Consider the following 23233-nt stretch of genomic DNA (forward strand, 5'->3'; position numbering starts at 1 on the left):
ACTAACCAGTCTCTTGATATGAAGCCATAGCACAAACGTACTAGGAATGACAAGGGATGAGAATCCTGAATCCCTGTCTTAAGAAAACCCACCACACTCTCGGAATCAACCTCCACCTCTAGTCGTCGGATCCCCTTATCCCATGCTATACAGAGGCCGTAATAAACACCCCATAACTCCGCCAATGGGGCTGACCAAATCCAAATATTGATCGCAAAGCCTCCTCTCCATTCTCCATATTCATCACGCATAGCCCCACCTGCTGTAGCCAGTCCCGGATTTCCTTTAGAGGATCCATCAGTATTCAATTTACACCAGCCATTACCCGGCTTACCCCATGCGATCTGTCTATCCACACGCGCACTAACAGTCGAGCGGGGTCGCAGCTTCTTATTTGCTAATATCACCTCCTGAGTCTTATCTTTAACAAACTGCACCCTATCTTGACACTTCCCAGTTTCACCGAAGACATACCCACACCTCCATTTCCAACACCACCACACAGTCAACACAAACATTGTGGGCCATTGATCTCCATTAGCCGACGTATCGTTTGTGAGATTCTCATACAGCCATTCTAAAAGTGGTTGATTAAAGAACCGCTGTTGTTTTCTTAGGTTCACAAGTCTTCTCCATAGTCCCATTGCAGCAGGGCAATCTCGAAGGACATGAAGGATTGTCTCGTCTCCATTCTTGCACAGTTGGCACATTCCATTATCACTTAAGTGTCTCTGCTTCCTCTCCATGTTCGTCATGATAACTTGGCGCGTAACCAACCATAAAAAACTCTAACTCTTTCTGGTACCATAGCCCCGCCAAACCCGACTGTAGAAAGCCTCCATATTTGGTCTCGGTGTCTCGTCTGTTGTCAAGAGTGCATATGCTGATTTCACAGAGAAGAGACCATTCTTACTCCCTCCCCATGACATCCTATCCCTAGCCCCTGTGACATCATCGATCACCACCGAAGCTAAACGTAATCGATTCTCCGTCGATATGTACGGTTCAATTTGTTGTGCTAACCAACCTATCCCATTCTGCCATAAATCACAAGCTTTTGCCTCCAACAGTGCTTCCGGAATCTCCACCATACTCAAGCCATGTAGAGGTTCATGCAACAACCAATTATCTATCCAAAACCGTACTTGGCGACCGTCTCCTAGTATCCAGGAAGCTCCTGGAATCACAACTGCTCGAATTCCCAACACCAAGCTCCTCCACATCGGAGACCAGCTCCCCTGAGGCACCAACCATGATGATTCATGTATCTCACCTACACGAAACTTCTTACGCAAGATTTGCACCCATAATCCATCTTGTGTGTTCAACAATCTCCAGCCGAGTTTAGCTAAGAGAGCAATGTTCATTTCTTTTTCTGATCTTATGCCAAGTCCCCCCTCTCTCTTTGGTTTACAGATTTTCTCCCAAGACACCAAGTGTTGTTTTCTGATCCCTTCACCACTCCCCCAGATAAAAGACCTAACAATTTTATCCAGTTGGAACAAAGTCGACACCGGCAATGCTATCGAGCTCATTGTGTGAACCGGAATTGATAAGAGAACAGATTTAGTGAGAGTTATCCTTCCAGCTAAGCTCAAAAATCTCCTCTTCCAACCAGCCAATTTAGACGAAACCCTCTCAATGACTGTCCCAAATGTCTCTTTATTAATTCTCTTCTGCAAAACCGGCATGCCCAAATACTTTCCCAACTCCTTTGTGCCTTTGATTCCGCTTTTATCTCTGATCAAATTAGCTAAATCTCGATGAACATTTTCAGAGAAGAAAATTTATAGATTTCTCCAAGCTAACTTTCTGTCCTGATGCTCCACAAAACCTCTCCAGCACCTTTCGTATAACTCGGATTTGTGATACTGAAGCTTCTACAAACAAGATCAGATCATCCGCAAAGCAAATATGTGATAAAGCTGGGCCACCTCTAGATAACTTGATTGGTAACAGAGAAGTCAATTTGGTGGCATAGTCTCTTCATACATAACACAAAGAGATATGGGGACAAGGGATCTCCCTGTCTAAGACCACGTTGAGGTGTAAACGCTTCTGTTCTCTCCCCATTCCACAGTAGACTCATACCTGGATTCATAACACACTCCATTATCCATTTGATCCATATATGTGGTAACTTCGCTGCATTAAGAGTATCCTCTAAGAAGTCCCATCTGATGCGATCATAAGCTTTCTCAAGATCCAGCTTAAGTAACATCCAGCCTTTTTTCCCTTTTTCCTTCTCATTGAGTGAACCGCTTCCTGTACTACAACGATGTTATCGGTGCTTGAGTCTTCCCGGAATAAAACTGGCTTGTGCTGGACCTATTAGTTTTGGCATTAGTGTCTTCATTCTCATCACCATTGCCTTTGTTATCGTCTTGAACAAGACATTACATAAACTAATAGGCCGAAACTGCATAATTCTTTCTGGTTTGAGAACCTTTGGTATGAGAACCACCATTGCATCATTCATGCCCTCCTGAAGAACTCTGGATTCAAAGAACCCTATCCCACACCGAGTTACTGATTCCCCCACCACATCCCATGAGTCTTGGTAGAAGACAGGTTGACAACCATCTGGCCCTGATGCCTTATATTTACCCATCGATCTCACCGAAGCCTCCATATCCACTGCCGAGAAAGGCTTATTTAAGCTCTCCAGTTCATCACGTGTAAAGTCAGTAAAACCAACCTGGGGTAGCTTCTCTGTATCGAGAGATATATCCTCAGTTGAATACAGTCTCTTATAGTAGTTCATTGCTAGTTGCTCCAACTGTTCTGACTGGTCAATCCAGTGGCCATCTTCACTCTTCAGCATCTCTATTCTATTCCTCTTTCTTCTCACAATGGTACTCGTGTGATAGTACGTCGTGTTTCTATCTCCAAGCACTATCCATTTCTCTCGTGATTTTTGGTACCAGAGCACCTCCTCCTGTTCCAGGACAACATCAAACTCTTTTTGTAATGTCTCCTCCCTTGCCAACAAACCATCTGATGGGTTTCTCTCCAATTCCTCCTGAACTTCTTTTATATCCCCGAGCAGTTTCTCTTTTCGTTTGATCACATCTCCAAATATCTCTTTATTCCATTTCTTAAGTTTCTCCTTCAAAGACACCAGTGCCTCTGGAGTACTCATCTCACTATTCCAAGATGTTGATAGTAGCTCCTTAAAACCATCATGCTTAAGCCACGCAGCTTCGAATCTAAACGGTCTCCTTTTCGGATCTCCTTTCCGCTCCGGCTCCATTTGTACATACATTGGTGCATGGTCTGAAGCTAAAAAGGGAAGATGAGTGACCACTGCCTCCTGCCATCTCACACGAGTCTGCGCACTACACAAAACTCTATCCAGTCGCTTCGCCACAAAGTGCTGCGTATCTTTACCTCTCCTCCAAGTAAAGGTATTTCCTCTGAATCCCATATCCACCAGAGCTAAATCATTGTGGGAACCGAAATTCGCACTGTCGATTTCCGTTTAAATAAAGAAACTAGGAAAACCCTAATTTCCCAGAGGTCCCGGATCTCTGCGAGAGCCAACGACAAGTGATCGAATATATGCGGAAATCATGAAAAGATAACAAACGAGTTTAGAGAAAACAGTAGATCTTATTTCGAGTCCGCGTAAGAGCGTTGCGATCATTACAAGGGATCATAAAAGCTTTGGCCGCAAAGGCTGTCAGCGAGTTACTTAGTTCTAGCAGCCTAAAAGCTCAAACCTAGTTGAGTCGCAGCTCGATAGCAAAAGACGAAAAAGATATATAAAAGGTTTTTGATTGATTTCGGACTGAACCTTGTTAAAGGCTGCCTACGTACCTCTTTCGAGGATCAAGCCGAACGTAGTTCAATTGATAGAGCTGGACAAGAGATCGAACTTCCTGGGCGAGTTCGTCTAGTAATTGAGTGCCAGTCATAGAAACCGAACTTGTCGAGAATAAAGCCTAAAGTTTCTAAGTGCAGAGAATTCCGAATCTAAAAAGTTCTCCTCATGCCTCTCGCCTAGGACTCCTTATATACTAGCTCCAAGGTTGGTTTACGCTTTTACTCTTCTGCCCTTAAGCCGTCATAGCATAAAATGGAGATATTCCATTTTTTCCGATCTTCGTATTTATCCTCAAAATTTCGTATTTATCCGCGGAAACTTGACATTTATCCTTCGTTGCGCGCCAAGCGTAAACCGTCATACGGTTAATGGGCTTTTGGTTAAGAAATCGTAAGTTGGGCCTCGAGTCGTGTCTTAGGTCCCTCTGGGCCGTCTTCCGACTCGAAACGTTTATTACGACTTCTTTCGATAAAGAACGAACTTTCCGCAGTTTTTACCGCAAAGTTTGATTGATGTCTTAGAATGGTCAGAAGACATGAACTGAGTTCGCTATGGTCTTCGGGAGATAGCATCGTAGGATAGACGAGAATGTATGAATTGGTGTCGTATCGACGTTTCAGAAGAGTTCGGTCGCTACATAACGACAGAACAGAACGCACGCTCGGTCGCTACATAGCGACCGAGCTTGGCTGAGCTTGGTCGCTATGTAGCGACCGAGCTTGGCTGAGCTCGGTCGCTATGTAGCGACCGAGCTTGGCTCGAGCTTGGTCGCTACGTAGCGACCGAGCAGGACGGACGCTCGGTCGCTATGTAGCGACCGAGCCGTGTGCATGCTTGGTCGCCGCGTATCGATCGAGCTTGGCTTGTCCGCGGTCTGATTGCCGTACGCGAGCTTGTCTGCGGCCGAATTGGATACATATCTGTTTCCTTCGGACAATCGGTATTTAGAGGTTCGATTGAGATTTGAACAAGATTTTACCGCAAGGCTCTTTGTAAAGATATCTTTACGAAGATTACTTTTTCGTAAAAACGTTCATGCTGATTTTTACGGACTTTCAGGCATTGATTCCGTCGTGACCGATTTTGACCCCAACAATCATTAATCCAATCCCCAAACGCCAGAGAGTCTGGTGAAAGTCTACCATTCCCTCCAGATCGCTCATCCAATCTTAAAATGGTGTTAAAATCACCACCCACCATAACCGGTTCATCAATATTCTCTAACACCCGCTTCAAATGTCCCCAGAGACCACTCCTTCGACTAACCGTAGGAGCCGCAAGACAGAAATAATATGTATAATCTCAGTCCCAATCATCACCCTCGCATGAACAAACTGATCCGATGATTCCAACACCGTAATAGCATCTACACAAAAAGAGTTGTCAAACCCCAGGTTTTGGCAAATCTTCATTGCTTTGTCTCCACTGGCATGAGTTTCGAACAATGCCAGAAAATCAGTTTGATATTTCTTCAGAATATACCTAATAGACCGTCTGAAATTAGGTTTATTTGCCACCCGGCAATTCCAGAATAAACAATTCATCATCATAATTATAAAAATCTCCGATTGAATTCCCGGGGCACCCTGTTATGCTAGGGATCCCACTACCTCCTCGACCTGCACCGTCATCGGTTCTTCCACCATTTGCTTCTCTGTCTCACTTCTAATGATCTCCATCGGATTTTCTAACCCCTCATCTCGCAGCTGAAGAAGCTTAGGCATAACCCTGACCTCCACACTATCTCTGAAAACTCCACCAGGTCTCCCTGCATCGCTATTCTCCACTCTCAGTCGTTTTCCTGATGTCGACAGGTTAGTCTCTCCCATAGTCGGCCCAAAAACCAATCCTCTAACCGGCCTGTTAGTTGATTTTTTGGGCCTTCCTCTTACTCCCTCCATTAATTTTTTTATTTCTGTTCCCTCTCTCTTTGTTTCCTCCATTCAAATTAATACCTCCATTGCTACCAAAAACTAAGGATTTCTTCTCTTGTAAGGTTCCCTTACCTTTAGCGTTCTGAATGTTTACCTCCTGATTCTCCTTATCTCCCTCACTAGAGATCACTTCCTCACTCGGTTCCCCCGTGTTTGTATCCGTACCAAGAGTTCCGTACTTGTTTGATAACACAAGATTCTCCATTTCCTTAATATGTTTTGTACCTCGGCCATTTCTATCAACCTTCTCATGTGATTCCCTTGTCATGGCAGTCACCGGCCGAAGTAACGGAGGAGCTCCTCTTCTCGATCCCCTTGCCTTAATAAAACACTCCTCCTGCTCTGGTAGTCCTTGTTTGGACGCTAGCTCAACAGGTACTGACCTCTCCTTCTGTATTGGTAAAGCTGCCACTCGCTCCGCAATCGTTTTTGGGCAGCCATGTACCAAGTGTCCATAGAACCACACTTTGAACAGATCTCCGATAGTCCCTCATACGCTACGAAGTATCTCTCACCATTAATCAACACCGTTCCTTTCAAAGGTTTTGCTAGATTCACCTCCACGCAAATTCTCGCAAAACGAGCCCTTTCGAAGTTCAATGTAGTTTGATCCACACGGATCGGCCTGCCCAACCCCTTAGAAATTCCCATAAGGATCGATCGGTGATAAAATTTCACTGGGATATTTGTTAATCTGATCCAGACCGGTGTTGTAACAATATCATCTCTTAGCAGATCAAACTCCGGTGACCAGGCTCTCACCATGAGATAACTTCCGAAAGCCATCCATTAATCAACACCGTTCCTTTCAAATGTTTTGCTAGATTCACCTCCACGCAAATTTTCACAAAACGAGCCCTTTCGAAGTTCAATGTAGTTTGATCCACACGGATCGGCCTGCCCAACCCCTTAGCAATTCCCATAAGGATCGATCGGTGATAAAATTTCACTGGGATATTTGTTAATCTGATCCAGACCAGTGTTGTAACGATATCATCTCTTAGCGGATCAAACTCCGATGACCAGGCTCTCACCATGAGATAACTTCCGAAAGCCATCCATTAATCAACACCGTTCCTTTCAAAGGTTTTGCTAGATTCACCTCCACGTAAATTCTCGCAAAACGAGCCCTTTCGAAGTTCAATGTAGTTTGATCCACACGGATCGGCCTGCCCAACCCCTTAGCAATTCCCATAAGGATCGATCGGTGATAAAATTTCACTGGGATATTTGTTAATCTGATCCAGACCGGTGTTGTAACGATATCATCTCTTAGCGGATCAAACTCCGGTGACCAGGCTCTCACCATGAGATAACTTCCGAAAGCCATCCATGGTCCTCCTGTTAACGCCTCCAGATATTCATCCTCCTTCTCAAAACGGACCATGAAGAACTGTCGACGTAGGTCCATCACATACATCGATCCCTTCGGACTCCATAATTCCCTTAGCTTCCTACTCAAGGCAGAGATCGGAACATTCCTTCCCAAAACCCTAACACTCATACACTGCTTCCACATCCCGTTCATTGCTTCAAGTACCTCGTTCTCAATCGTGATCGATGGTTCTCCATCTTCTCCATTAGGAAAATCTACTCTGAGCCTTCTCGACACAAACACATCATCAATCAAAGCCTCTGGAACCGGCATACCTCCTGCCGTCGTACCTGCCACCTTTGCTGCCCATGTGGTCACCCTATCGGGCGGGTCTCCTGGTGGTCTCAATCTCTCCCCCACATCCATCATGGTTGCATCTTGATCCTCCGAATTCAAAGCCCTAGTGTAGTTTCTCGCCAAAACCCTAGTCTCGCCGCTCATTCTTTAAGTCTTGTTTTATTCGTCGCATGTGTTTGACACAATAATCCGTACATTGAACAAACAAATAAAATTATTACATAAAAAATAAAACCAAAAAATAATTAAAATCTAATCTCTCTTATTAAAACAATATCACTCTTATGGACCCAACTTTATGTTTTGTAAGTTTTTAAATTAAATACACCATTTTATTATATAGTTAAATTCACTCATCTAATAATGGAAAATAACATTATACTAATAAATGTGTTTTCAAACAACACAATAATAAAATTTATGTCCAAACAATATAAAACAGGAGGAAATTACATGTTTACCACTTTCATGTTACTACTTTTCATTTTTACCACTACTAAGAAGACGTTTTCAAAAATACTTTATTCATTAAGTGACAAAAGATTTTTATGCCCTTGTTATTAATATATATAATAAATCATTATTTAAATAAAAATAATAATAAAAATAAATAAAAAATTATATAAAAAAATAAAAAGTAAAAATAAATAAATAAATAAATAAATAAATAAATAATTTTTTTTTATGTTTGAATTATACTTTTTCAAATCCAAAATTTTTTATTATTTTTTTTCGAAACTTTTTATTTTTTTTCAAATTTCTTTTTGAAAAACGAAAATTATGTTTGAAACTATTTTTTATATATTTTTTAAGTATTTATTTATATATTTATTAGAATCCTAAATTTCACATTCCAAAAATCCTACCCCACCCCTCAACTCTAAACCCTAAGTCTAGATTAGTTAACCCTAAGGGTATAATTGTATTTTATCCTTCATTAAAATGATGGTAAAAGTGGTTAGTGTAAACATGAAAAGTGGTATTATAAATGTGATATTTGTGGCAATTTCCCATAAAACATTAGGTCCTACGTTTTAAAAAAAAAAATTTATCTACTTTTAAATTATTTGATTTAAAACCACTAATATAATTTATTCAAAGTTGAAAATAAATATAACTATTTTTTCGTCTTAATACTACTAAAAATCATCTTATATGAAATAAATTAAGCTAATATGCAAGAACATATTCTTAATTTTTTTTATTAGTAAGAACATATAACTATATATGCGAGATTATGCTTGATTTAAGTTGGCATCAAATAGTACTATACAAATAAAATGTTAGAGTCAATAAATTAGCATCAAGTAAGTTTTATAATAAAATAAGTAAAAATTTATCTTTTGTTGTCATCAACTTAAAAACAGATTCATACTGATTCTGTAAACAACATATTATTAAAAACAAATTAAAATATTATCAAATAACTATATATCACAAATTTTATCAAACAAATTACTGATGTTTTATTAAAAATTCGTAATGAAACGGGTTGAAATAATTAAAAACAAAATTAAGAAATATTTTCGATAATTTTTCTATTTGATGGAAATATAAAATAATATAATTATATAGTTTTCAAATACATTAAAAATATTAAAACACTACTTATCCAAAAACAATTAAATATATTGATATTTTATTTTATATTTTGTTAAAAAAATATTTCCGAGCTTTTAAGCGCGGATCGTAATCTAGTTAATATTTAATTTTCTGGTTAGTTTAATGAGAATGATAGTGTATATTCAGATGAACCAATCTATTCAATAACTGTAATGTTTCTCAAATAATATATAAGAGATTTGTTATGATACTAATAAAATGGTCTTACTATGATTTTTAAAGTAGATAAAAATAGTGACTTTACTTAATTGAATACATTTGCTAGCTAACTAATTTTGGAAGCAATATTAAATATATCTATGATTCTGAAAATATTAAGTGGATAACGTTTTCTTCTATTTTCTACCGGTTTTAACCTTGTGCGTAGAAGGTACAAGGTCAAAGAAAATAATTATTAAAGTTGACACATATAATAATTGTGTTATACTAAAAATTCTTCTCACTGCATATAGTGTAATCGGCAGAATCAATTGTTCCAGTGCTCCTCAAAAAGAAAGTATTCTCGAGTATTCTTCTCTTTTTAATGATTTATTAAATATTTATTTAAATAGAAATATTTGGTAACAGACAACGAAACCAAGAGAAACTTAGATAATGACAATTCTACCTTGGACCATCCAAACCCAAACTCAATATCGACCCACTTCCAAAAATTGAAATATCGAATATGTTTCCCCTTTCTTCTCCTTATTGGTTGAAAATTGAGGTTGAAAAGTAAAGTAATAAATGAACTTGTAAAAAGAATAATAAGGGCAAGGTTTCACTGTCTCTAACTCATTTCTCCCTGTCTCGACCGTTCGCCTTTTTCCTGAAATTCTGAAAACCCTACTCAATCATGAATCCTCAATCGAGAATCAAAACCTAAAAAATGTTGAATCGAGACGATCCAAAGGCGAAAGAAGACAGCTCGAGTAATGTAGAAGGAGAAGAAACGGCAATGGTTCCAGAATCAGGGGAAGCAAGTAGGGATGAAGCAAACCCAAGCACCATCGACAAATATGTCGCCCCGGGAACCGAGCAAAGTCCCCGAGATGCAGATGAAATCAAAGAAAATGCAAGTGAGAAAGTGGAAGAGAAGGAATCAAGTTATAAAGTGGAAGAGAAGGAATCAAGTGAAGTAGAAGAAGACAACGAAGGAGAAAAGAAAGTCGGAGAAGAAGAAAAGGAAGCCGGAGACGAAGAAAAGGAAGTCGGAGAAGAAGAGAAGGAACCCGGAGAAGAGGAGAAGGAGCCCAAAGAAGGAGATGAAATGGAGCCCCGAAAAAAATGACAATGAAGCTGAAGAAAGTACGACCCAATCAGTACGAGAACATGAAACTGAGTCGCATGCAGAGGAGGTAAGTACTCAAATACGAGAACATGAAACTGAGTCGAGTCAGTGTAATATTGAGAAACAAAGTAAAAGTTATAGTGTAATAACCCTCACGAGCAGATAGAATTTTGGTCAAGAAAATTCTTTAAGATCAGTTTGAAGATTGATCGATCAGAATTTAAATAAAAATCGACACGGTGAATTAATCTCTCGACGGGGCTGTCTTTTGGTCGAAAAAACATCTCTTGATGGTTCTAGTCGAGTGTTAATTATTATTGTCGATTTTTATTCAGGCTGGGCGAGTTTATTCAGAGCAGGACGGGAAGGAACAACATTAGCCAGCGGTAGTTTTATTATCCTTGCAAAGTCGTTTTGATATTTCTTATGTATAAGATTTATTGACCGAAAACCTCGAGGTTAATTTATAACAAATTTTGTAAGAGGCTTTTGAATGATATATAAAGAATGTTTTTTTTAAGTACGGGTTCCATATGATATTAGTCCTTGTCCGGACGAACTAACTATCGGGTATTGCTTCTTCGGGTTGAAAATCCTAGAGTGATATCTGATAGGAGTGTTGGTGTTCTTTGGTTGTTGGTCTAAGGCAATCGGAAGTATTCTGAGAACCTCGGATCGACCATCGAGGAACATCGACCGTGTCATTTCTGGTCATTTACGATCGGGGGTGTCACAAAGGTGGTATCAGAGCATGGTTATACGATGCTGGAATGGGACTTGTTGCAAATGTTTTTCGAGTCAAAATGTGTCGCAAGGATAACTAGGATATGCTGGCTGGTTCTTTTATTTTAGGATAAATAGTCATGGGTAGTTACCTAACCGTGATCTTTCATAGCAAAAGCATCGAGACAAGATTGAATGGGTGGACCGTGCTTACCCATGTTACTATCATTATGCTCGAGTTTGCTATCCTCATGGTCGGGTTCACTATCGTCCTGTTAGGAATCAGTAACAGGCCTTCCTGCCGTTCTTTTGAGTTCTAGTGGGGATGCCAATTCTTTAGAGAGATATATGGGACATAATTGATACATCGAATACATCTCCAGACTCGTGTGTTATTGATGTCAAGGTGGGTGTTGATTGTGATCTGATTCAGAGAGATTCGACTGCACATGATCACTCAGATGCACTTATTCTTCTGGCTTCTCAAGGCTAACCAGCTAATGCTAAGATGTACAAGCACCAGAGCCATACAAGCATGATTTCTTAAGCATTTGTTTCAAGCTTAGCGTTGGAGGAAGAGATGGTTTGATTGTATTACAAGATGATGGAAGCACCAGAAGCATTCTTTTTGCAATGGAATATCATGAAGCTTATGATGCAAAGAAGAAGAAGTTGGGACCATAAGATACTGAAGAAGGACTAAACCGTTCGAAGTATACTTTGTCTTGAGGCAGATTTGGGATCCAATATTCAGAGCATAATATTCACGTGGCCGTTGTTCAGAGAATTACAAGAAGGATTTGGCAGCAAGCTATTTGGAGATGAACGCTATAAGTTGTTGGTCGAGAGTCAAGAATTACTTCAGAGAGTTGAGTTCGAGTTGGACAGATTTCATGAGTTCAAGATTAAGTATTTTCTACACAAGGTATGAGACCAATTGAAGATTCAGTTTATGGAGTTGGTACAGTGGGATGTTTCCGCCAATAGGTTCAGGCGGAGTTAATCATATACTACATTTTCAGCATCGAGATATGTGGTCGAGTAAATTTCATTCATCGATTATGGTTTGGAGAATAAGCCAAAGATCAAATGGAAAATATTTGGGAACTTAGCCAAGAATTTTGTAGTAGATACCATGTAGTCTCAGAGCTTCGAGGAGATGTTAGAGTATGACGCGAATACTAAAGAAGTTATTGCTGAAGAAGTTCACCAAATTCTGCAGACCGTTTAATTCCCAACCAGTGAAGATCGAAGATTATTTTAAATCAGTGGATAAAGTCGCTGGGATGATTTTGGGTGTATGTTTCATCAGATCAAGATCGAGGAGGCTGAGTTGTTATAGTGGTGACATGCCAGGACAACATAGTCGGGATCGTCCAAGTGCGAGAAATTCTTGATTATTTGCATCAATGCGCTTCAGTGATTCCCTTGTGAAGAGTAAGGATGATTATTTTACCCTTGCCCATAAAGTTACCCGGTTCCTTTACCTATACCTAGGGTACCAGTAGTTGGACTCGTTCACGCTTCCTTACCATTAGTCTTGATCCAAGTGTTAGGCTATTTGGGTAGAGCCTACACTTTATGGTTGTCTGGACCGTCAAAACCCCTGAAAGGTTCAATCACAGGTTTGCTTCTTATCCAATTGTGTGTTGTGGGCATTTTTAAAATTGTATGAATGATTGAAATTAAAATAAAAAGTGAATTGTGATCAAGGTGTCGTAAGATACTTTGCCTATGGATGGAATTTTCTGTCCATATTGTGTTTGATTCGGGAACCACACGTAGTTGTAGTTCCCGAGTAGTGTCATAGTTGTAAGTAGGATTCACTTTAGTGAATTCAAGTACCCGTTCTTATTCTTGGAAGTACTGGCTACCAGTTAAAACTTGTGGTATGCCTTTCCCTATTCCTTAGTACTTCCGTTAGAGCGGTATGTTTCTATCTAGAATGAGATTGGCTATCTAGTTACCTAGCTCAATTAGGATATTAAGGAAAGAAGTCTTTTGAAGAGGACCAGTTATTGTTAGCCTACAATGGTATACTACTAAGTGTTTGAGTATCACTCAAATCAGTCTGGCATGTTGAAGAACTTTTGGAAACAGGTGAAGAAGTGTACTCTAGTAACTTGATCGTTTAAAAAGTAGAAGATGAAAAGGAGCAGAGTAGAAGACAGTCTGATAATCAGGAAAGATGAAGATGTGTTTAAGGCATTGAAAGGATGGTCGACAACTAAAAAAGTAACATGTTCAGTATTCTTGTTGAACATGAATTCACTGCAATAGCCTAGGGATTTCACCAAGTGGTTCCTGTCGAGTTCTAGTAGTAGTTTTCTATGAAGAGCATTTTTCAGATAGATCAGAAGTGTAAAGAATACTGTAAGTAAAATTATTCTTGGAATGGGTGAGTGTTTTTATTTGAGAGTAGCACCCATGGTCTGAATCATGTTGGCGTGATTGATCGTGCATGTTCTTGTTTGATTGTTGCACGGTTAATCAAGTTAACATTGACTAGACTGGAGATGTTACATTCACGTATGGCACATCACCTCATGTTCCAAATTTCATGTTGTTGTTATGGGGGAGAGCCAGATAGAAAAGGTTGAGAAGTAATAGTCTACAGATGCAAGATTTTTAGAAAAAGTATGCAAACCGCAATTGACAAGAATTGTGCAGAGTAAAGAATTTGGTTATCTTGAAAGTGGCTGCTCAGAAAAGAAAGGATCGGTTGGGGGAATCAAGGGATCGACCATGAGTTGTTTTGATGTGGGCAGATTAAGATAAGGTCAGATCTAATATCCAGAACTCCTTTCATATACTGTTCCGTAAAGAGTGTACAGTTACGTTTTTAGAATTCGGGGACGAATTCTTTTGAGGGGGGAAGAATGTAATAACCCTCACGAGCAGATAGAATTTTGGTCAAGAAAATTCTTTAAGATCATTTTGAAGATTGATCGATCAGAATTTAAATAAAAATCGACACGGTGAATTAATCTCTCGACGGGGCTGTCTTTTGGTCGAAAAACCATCTCTTGATGGTTCTGGTCGAGTGTTAATTATTATTGTCGATTTTTATTCAGGCTGGACGAGTTTATTAAGAGCAGGACGGGAAGGAACAACATTAGCCAGTGGTAGTTTTATTATCCTTGCAAAGTCGTTTTGATATTTCTTATGTATAAGATTTATTGACCGAAAACCTCGAGGATAATTTATAACAAATTTTGTAAGAGGCTTTTGAATGATATATAAAGAATGTTTTTTTTTAAGTACGGGTTCCATATGATATTAGTCCTTGTCCAGACGAACTAACTATCGGGTATTGCTTCTTCGGGTTGAAAAGCCTAGAGTGATATCTGATAGGAGTGTTGGTGTTCTTTCGTTGTTGGTCTAAGGCGATCGGAAGTATTCTGAGAACCTCAGATCGACCATCGAGGAACATCGACCGTGTCATTTCTGGCCATTTACGATCAGGGGTGTCACATATAGTGTGTTGATGACTTTGTAAATCTAAGTTGAACTTCAACAATATAGATGTACAAACTTTGTGAAACCAAGAAAAACTTCAACTTTATGATTGCTTAACTAAGTCCAAGTTTGTGAAACTTTAAGTTGATGGTCGTAAGAAGTCGTTCGTGATCAGGTTTTCACTTGAGTGCAGATTGTAGATGACGAAGAAGAAGGCATGCAACCGCTGAAGTTGCACTTTCCTTAAAGCCAGTATCAAAAGTCTTTAAAGCTTTCAGGAAAATGTTACATTGACACAGCGATAAGAAATATACAAACGATCCTGAAAAAAAGAGGAGGTGGAATGGTTCATAGAGCACACACAGTTCCAAAACTTCTTCCATATTAAAAACTGAAAGCAGAAGTGGATTGTTGGGGCCAAAAACGGTTACGACGGAATTACCACCCAAAAATTCTCGGAGATCGTATTTCCGAAAGAGATAGTAAAAAGAAGGATACAACTTTCGTAAAATATAACCGATACAAAGTTTTTACGAAGAAGTATCATCCTTGAAGATTCAAACCAAACAAACCATGCTCGGTCGTTGCGTAATTACTGCGCATACACGCCGTCCGGTCGCTACGTAGCAACCAAGTTCGGGCCGATATCAGCCACTGCATAGCGATCGAACGTCCATCCCGCTCGGTCGCTACGTAGCGACCGGGCTCGAGCTGAAGTTCGGTCGCTGTGTAGCGATTGAACTCTTCCGAACATCGACAGACATCAATCCATGCATTCTCGTTAAACCTTCGAATGCTATCTCCCGAAGACCGTAGCAAGCTCAGTCCATGTCTTCCGCTATTCTAACTCATCGATCAAACTTCGCGGATTAGAAACGCGGAAAATTCGTAGTAAACGTGTCGAGTCGGAAGACGGCCCAAAGGAACCTAAAACACGACTCGAGGCCCATCCTACGATTTCTTAACCAAAAGCCCGTAAACTGCAGCACGGTTTACGCTTGGCCCACAAGGAAGGATAAATGTCAAGTTTCCGCGGATAAATAAGGAAGTTTTGAAGATAATTGTGAAGATCGGGAAAAATGGAATATCTCCATTTTTATGCTATGACGGCTTAAGGGCAGAAGAGTAAAAGCATAAACCGACCTTGGGTCTAGTATATAAGGAGTCCTAGGCGAGGAGCATGGAGGAGAACTTTTTCAGAGCAAACTTAGCACTTAGAGCGATTTAGGCATTTTTCCGTTTTTGTTATTTCGAGCTGCGACTCAATTAGGTTTAGCCGTCTTAGGGTTGCTAGAACTAGGAATCTCGCCGACAGCTCTCGAGCCCAGGCTTATACCTTGTTGTAAACGCTCATACGCAAATTCGGAAATAAGATCTTCTTTGCTCTCTTTTTCGATTTCTTATACTTTATCGTTGTTATTCTCGTGTTCTGATTGTTTGACGTGTGGTAATTAGCAGATATCCGGGTCCTCTGGGAAATTAGGGTTTTCCTAGTTTCCCTATTTAAACGGAAATCGACAGTGCGAATTTCGGTTCCCATAGTTTGGCGCTAAAAGGAGGGGGGTACAGATCAATCTAACCCGCAAAAGCCACATCACTCTCAATCAGACATGTCAACTAACGACGCGGATAACGTGCAAACTCCCCTTAACGGAGGCAGCGGCACCGATCTCCACACTCCAGTAACGGACGTATCCGCGGCCAACACACAAGCCAACGCCGCGATGCTCGAGGAGTTTAAAAAGATGTTCGCCACCTATGAGAAAAGGTTGGAAGAACAGGATAAGCTCGTGAATACCTTGACCAAACAGGTTGAAACCTTAACGGCAAGGACCCAAGCAATCCGTCCCCGCGGAACCACCAAAATCCGCGGGAAGAGGCTCGACTTCGCTACCCCACTCGACAGATCAGGAGTCGCGCGGGGACAACCTTCCGGTCAAAACCCTAGCAAGAAATCTCCCATCGAAAAGGGGAACCCTGAAAGTCTTCCGCCCCCTGCAAAGGACTCGGAGGATAACGATGCCGAACACATCAACCTGGATCCTAGCGATGTCTCCAACGACACCGACGAGGACGTCGATACACATCCAAGAAGGACCAGAAGCCGATCCGCTCGGGAAGGCTCCCCGTTCGAAAAACCAATGACGGAAGAGGAAGAAGTCGCCTATTGGAACGAACAGGAGGACCTGGCTGAGAGGCAAACCGAGCTCACTCGCAGTAAACGCCGACAGGCTCGAAAATTTACTGACGAGATATCGGATATCCGCGATCTTCGCGACTACATCACCAAGACTGCGGCAGAAGTGAGGGCCGTAAAGTCTCAAATCCATCATGCTACTAGTGCTGTCCCCGAAATCGATCGACTGTTGGAAGGAGCTCGGAAGACCCCTTTTACCAGTCGCATTTCGGACATGAGGGTGTCCGATCCGGGAAAAATCAAAGTACCGAAGTATGATGGTACGGCCGATCCAAAAGCGCACCTTCAGGCTTTCCACATCGCGATGGGAAGAGCTAGACTGAAGGACGGCGAAAAAGATGCCGGCTACTGCCGCCTGTTCGTTGAAAACCTGGAAGGAGCAGCACTTGAATGGTTCGCACGCCTTCGTCGTAACACCATCGGAAGTTTCCGACAGCTCACATCGGAATTTCTCAAACAATATTTTGTATTCATAGACAGAGAAACTTCCGATGTTGACCTCTGGAGTCTCTCCCAGAGGGAAGACGAACCCCTCCGCGAGTTTATCAGTCGGTTCAAGCTGGTAATGTCAAGGGTCAGTGGGATAAGCGACAAAGTGGCCATCGACGCGCTGAGAAAGACGCTCTGGTACAAGTCGAAATTCAGAAAGTGGATAACTCTCGACAAACCACGAACGATCAAGGACGCCCTCCACAAAGAAACGGACTACATCATAGTCGAGGAAGAAACTAAGGTCTTATCATAAAAACATAAGGCGGTAAGACCATCCTCAAAAGACGCGGATCTGAAAGGGAAAAAGAAGAACTCTCGTAACGACAAGTACGTCCATCACGAGGGGGAAGATTTCCAAGGGGCACATAACTATGCGATCAATTCGGATCAAGGTCGGACCACGGGCAACACATGGACTCGCAATCAAGGGTATGACGAAAACACCTTCTGCGAGTTCCACCAATCCCGAGGACACTCCACGACCAACTGCAAAGTCTTGGGAGCAAGACTGGCCGCGAAGCTACTCGCTGGAGAGCTCTCGGAAGTGACTAGCGTCAAGGAACTCATCCTCGATTCTGATCGCCCTCCAAAGACGGACAGAAATCCGCCCGCTGAAAAATCCCCTCAACGTAACCAGCCTGGGGATAAACGCGGTAGGAGGCCAGACGACAAGGAAAACGATAACAATCGTCGCAGAGTCAATATGATCATCGGAGGATCACAATACTGTGGCGATACTGTGTCGGCCATCAAGGCTTACCAACGGAAGGCAGAGTCGAGTGCAAATTGGCCTACATGGTCTCCTCCTCGAGATGGCCAAAAATGCTCGATCACCTTCACAAAGGAAGAAGCTGGCGGTATCGACCACCCTCACTGCGACCCGCTTGTCATAGATCTCGTCATATGAGGTTTAGAAGTCGGAAGGGTACTCGTCGACACGGGAAGAAGGGTCAACGTAATCTTCCGCGACACTCTTAAGCGGATGAGCATCGAACTCGGAGAAGTAATTCCGACGCCGAAACCACTCACGGGGTTTTCAGGCGAAGTATCGATGACTCTTGGATCGATCCAATTGCCAGTCATGGCCAAGGAGATCACAAAAATCGTCGAGTTCGCGGTGGTCGATCATCCCGCTATCTACAATGTGATCATGGGGACCCCATGGCTCAACGCCATGCAGGCAGTTCCGTCAACCTACCACCTGGGTCTCAAATTCCCAACCCCAAGCGGAGTCGCGGCCATCTGGGGATGCCAAAAACAGTCGCGGCTATGTTTCCTCGCAGAGCACAAGTTAAGGCAAATCACGGCTTCTGCAACGGCAAACGGCAAACGCACGAAGATAGATCGATCTTCGGCCAAAAGCGCCCCGAGAAAAGACAATTAAAATTGTGTACCAACGCAAACGCATCGGACGTCGAAACTCGACACAAGTCCGAAGCCCACGCTACAACTCAACAGGAACATCCGGAAAATAGCGTTGACCCAGCCACGATCGACACGGTCAAGGCGGACATCGCGACATCTACCGCCGAGTAAGAACACTCGCGGCATGAAACACAACTACGAGATGGCTTGATCCTCGAAAGGGGTACGTAGGCAGCTCGTCAAAAGACGAGTTCAGCTATCCCCCTCTCTAAAAAAGGGGGGAGTGGGTGCGTATACTCGTATACTCCCACTTAGAAAAATCGCCATTATTGTAATCGAGTTTTTAGAAACTTCAAAAACTTTTACAATATACGTTGTCCTTTTTATCGAAAACGCTTACGCTTTAGTAAAACACAAAAGAAACTTTCAGGACACGCCTGGAAATATTAAGGCTCTTGTCCGCGGCCTCATCCGGCCCAAAAATCGTAAAAATCATCATCTTTCAAACATTCAAAAATACATGTACAATCCTCGAAATAACTGCGAGACGTCGCAAAAGTTAAAATTCGAGTATAATACTAACAAATTTTCCGAACGCGATCACCAAAACCTTACACCCCGTTCGTCGATTGGCCCCGACAAACACGCTAGCCGTCTTAAACAAACGCAATTCGATCACTCTTTTGATCTTCAAAACGTCCAGCACAAGGACAAAAGCGCGCTACAACAAAAATCCGAAATTTTGGTTCAGCACTTCCAGTTGACTCTGAAAAGATGCTCGATTCGTACCATACAAGTCATATAAGCCGAGAACATATCGCGGACTTTAAATCGGTGCGAGTCGGGAAGAAATCGCAACAGGAAAAACGATAGCCGGCTAGACACCGCACAAACCTTAACCGAAAGTAAACCTAGGTCTTGCCCTAAACCCAACGCTCTGGTCTCAAACATCTCAAGGCATGATATCTAAAAGATACGAGATCCTAAACCATGTCTCTCCGTTCGTATCTAAATGTTCTCGAAAATCGTAAAGATGGATAATTCTTACGAAAATCACGAACGAACCAACAGATTGGACGTCTCATCGGAATTGAATATGAGATGACAACTCATATTTACTTCGAACCTACTCAGGAAAAACTCGAAAAATGAAACATTCATCATATAAATAACCGCATAAAGTGGCAAAGGGATTCGAAGCCACCAACGGCCAGTCCCGATAAGCAATAAAAACGGCCAAAACAGGCCCATACAAATCTCTCGGCCACACTCGGCTATAAACATAAAACAGAAAGACGAACATCTTTCTTCGATAACTACTCCACCGCTCATAATCCAAAGTCAAAGTCCCCGGACAACGAAGCACCGAACGCATCCACGGGACGATCCACTTCCTCGCCACCATCGGGAAACCCGGTCGAAACCTCCTCGGTATCAGGGGAAACCGGGATGGAATCCCAGAACCCTTGAATCCGCTCGTCGATCGGAGGGATAAGCGCCTCAGCGTGGGCACGTTCATTCATCCCACTCTTCATCAAGCTCATTTCGTCCTCGAACACGTAGTCATCGGCTCGCGTCCTCCAAAGACTTCCGACCAAACCGCGGCACTCACGGAAATCACCCACCGAGGTAAAGGCGTTCTTGAGGTTCCCATACTCAACCTGGAATTGAGAGGCACGAGTCTTCATCACCTCGACGATTTCTCTTTTGCCTTTCCTTTCCGCCTTACGAACAGCCCGCGCATGATCACGAGTAAGTTGCGCTTCTCGCTCCAAAATCTCGCCTTGCACGCGAGCGAGATCTCGTTCCGCTTTCTCCGCTTTGAAACGATAGACCATAGCCTCCCTATGACTCGCTTCAATGGCCGAGCCAAGCAAGTTAAGGCCCTGCGAAATCAAGTAACGCATTGTAAGCAGAAAAGGAAAAACCTAGGCAATCGTGAATATTTTTGAAAAAATCATACCCCGTTGATGATTCAGGACCCTTCCGCGACGATTTTCGGCCTCGCCGACTCTTTCGCAGGTGGAGGAGCATTAAAACCCGGTGGTAGACCGGCAAAGAAATCATCAAAGTCCGGGATAGGGGCCTCGCTCTAGCCACTCCCATCGCCATAAGCTAGGTTCGGATCCCATCCTGGAAGCATAGAGTCATCCATCGAAAATTCTATATCGCCAAGGTCGACATCTTTTCCCTTCCAAAAGCTCGACTCCGGCACGGCTGGTGGGGCTACAGCGGGACTCCGGTCATCAGGTTCAGAGTCACTTCCCGTGTCCGCAACCGAGGCAGGACCAGGGTGCACGAACCTCAGTGCCCTCCGAACCCTCTTCGGCGTAAAGGAAGTCCAAAAGAAGGGACAATTCCTGAGAAGATCCCTCACCTCAATAGTGTCCTCAGAGAACGGAGCAAGAGGATTGATGAAAGGACGATCGTTCGGTAACCTCCGGAACAGTGAACGAACAAAGAAGAAAAACTTCTTCCACGAGTTGAAGTTCGAAATGAACTTCCGAACCACTGACATAAGGTGCTGAATGGCAAGGGGAGTCAACTGGCTTATCGCAACCTCGAAATGGTCCAATACTCGAACGAGGATTTCGGGGATTGGGAACCATAAGCGACAACACACTACGAACGCCTCGTAGCAAGTGAAGTAACCCTCTGGGGGGATGTTAGCACACTCTCCAGGATAGGGAACTCGGAACTCCACAGCATCCGGGATATGGTAGAACGATCGCATGGTCGCAAGAAACTCATCGGTACTCCTGCTTGCATCCTCTTTCTCGACTCCGCGATGGGTCAGAACCGGGAACGACTTCTTTTTGGGAGGAGTCATCGAACCCTAATGAGCAACCCACCATGCCTCGTTCTCGGCGGGATGTACCGAGTGAGGCACGAACTCCATCTTCGGAACGATGAGCTCTTCATAAACACTCGCGGACGAAGACCCTTTTTTCGCAACCTTTTTCTTGCTCGACATCTTTACACTTCTCTTGAGAAAATAGAGGAAAAGGATGGAGAGAAAAGAAAGAAAGTTTTTCTTAAGAAAGATCTTAGAGAAAGACAAGAAAGTGAAAAAATTGTGAAACAAGTTACCTCCCTTCTTATAGGCATGAGGATTTACTATTTAAGCTCGGACTTTCGGATATTAATTCCATCCATCACGCCTAACTTGCCAAACATGCCTAACCGCACGCTAGGATCCTACGATGCATGATCCTAACGGGCTGGGGGGCTAACTGTTGGGGCCAAAAACAGTTACGACGGAATTACCACCCGAAAATTCTCGGAGATCGTATTTCCGAAAGAGATAGTAAAAACAAGGATACAACTTTCGTAAAATATAACCGACACGAAGTTTTTACAAAGAAGTATCCTTGAAGATTCAAACCAAACAAACCAGGCTCGGTCGTTGCATAATTACTGGGCATACACGCCGTCCGGTCGCTACGTAGCAACCAAATTCAGGCCGATATCAGCCACTGCATAGCGATCGAACGTCCGACCCACGCGGTCGCTATGTAGCGACCAAGCTCGAGCCAAAGCTCGGTCACTACGTAGAGACCAAGCGATTGTCCCGCTCGGTCGCTACGTAGCGACCGAGCTCGAACCAAAGCTCGGTCGCTACGTAGCAACCGAGCACAGCCCTACGTAGCGACCGAGCTCGAGCCAAAGCTCAGTCGCTACGTAGCAACCGAGCGCTCGTCCCGCTCGGTCGCTACGTAGCGACCGAGCTCCAGCCAAAGCTCGGTCGCTACGTAGCGACCGGGCTCGAGCTGAACTTCGGTCGTTGTGTAGCGATTGAACTCTTCTGAACATCGACAGACATCAATCCATGCATTCTCGTTAAACCTTCGAATGCTATCTCCCGAAGACCGTAGCAAGCTCAGTCCATGTGTTCCGCTATTCTAACTCATCGATCAAACTTCGCGGATTAGAAACCGCGGAAAATTCATAGTAAACGTGTCGAGTCGGAAGATGGCCTAAAGGGACCTAAAACACGACTCGAGGCCCATCCTACGATTTCTTAACCAAAAGCCCGTAAACCGCAGCACAGTTTACGCTTGGCCCACAAGGAAGGATAAATGTCAAGTTTCTGCGGATAAATACGGAAGTTTTGAAGATAATTGTGAAGATCGGGAAAAATGGAATATCTCCATTTTTATGCTATGACGGCTTAAGGGCAGAAGAGTAAAAGCGTAAACCGACCTTGGAGCTAGTATATAAGGAGTCCTAGACGAGGAGCATGGAGGAGAACTTTTTCAGAGCAAACTTAGCACTTAGAGCGATTTAGGCATTTTTCCGTTTTTGTTATTTCGAGCTGCGACTCAATTAGGTTTAGCCGTCTTAGGGTTGCTAGAACTAGGAATCTTGCCGACAGCTCTCGAGCCCAGGCTTATACCTTGTTGTAAACGCTCATACGCAAATTCGGAAATAAGATCTTCTTTGCTCTCTTTTTCGATTTCTTATACTTTATCGTTGTTATTCTCGTGTTCTGATTGCTTGACGTGTGGTAATTAGCAGATATCCGGATCCTCTGGGAAATTAGGGTTTTCCTAGTTTTCTTAGTTTCCTTATTTAAACGGAAATCGACAGTGCGAATTTCGGTTCCCACATGGATGGGAATGTGGCTTCTCATTTTGCAATCATCTTGTGTAGCGAAGAAGTATGAGTTATG

General features: G+C 42.7%; 2 protein-coding genes across 2 annotated transcripts; one reads left to right on the plus strand and one right to left on the minus strand.

The window, feature by feature from the left end:
• Window positions 1-6790: 6790 nt before the first annotated feature.
• On the minus strand, window positions 6791-7576 carry LOC125576895. Its single transcript, XM_048737413.1, has one exon. The coding sequence runs from the start codon at window positions 7574-7576 to the stop codon at window positions 6791-6793; it is 786 nt and encodes a 261-aa protein (XP_048593370.1).
• A 2347-nt stretch (window positions 7577-9923) lies between these two features.
• LOC125576896 lies at window positions 9924-20657 on the plus strand. Its single transcript, XM_048737414.1, has 2 exons — window positions 9924-10244; window positions 20541-20657. Exons 1-2 carry the CDS (start codon window positions 9924-9926, stop codon window positions 20655-20657), a joined length of 438 nt encoding a protein of 145 aa, XP_048593371.1.
• Window positions 20658-23233: the final 2576 nt, after the last annotated feature.

Source organism: Brassica napus, chromosome A8 (assembly GCF_020379485.1).
Source record: "Brassica napus cultivar Da-Ae chromosome A8, Da-Ae, whole genome shotgun sequence".
Classification (NCBI taxonomy): domain Eukaryota; kingdom Viridiplantae; phylum Streptophyta; class Magnoliopsida; order Brassicales; family Brassicaceae; genus Brassica; species Brassica napus.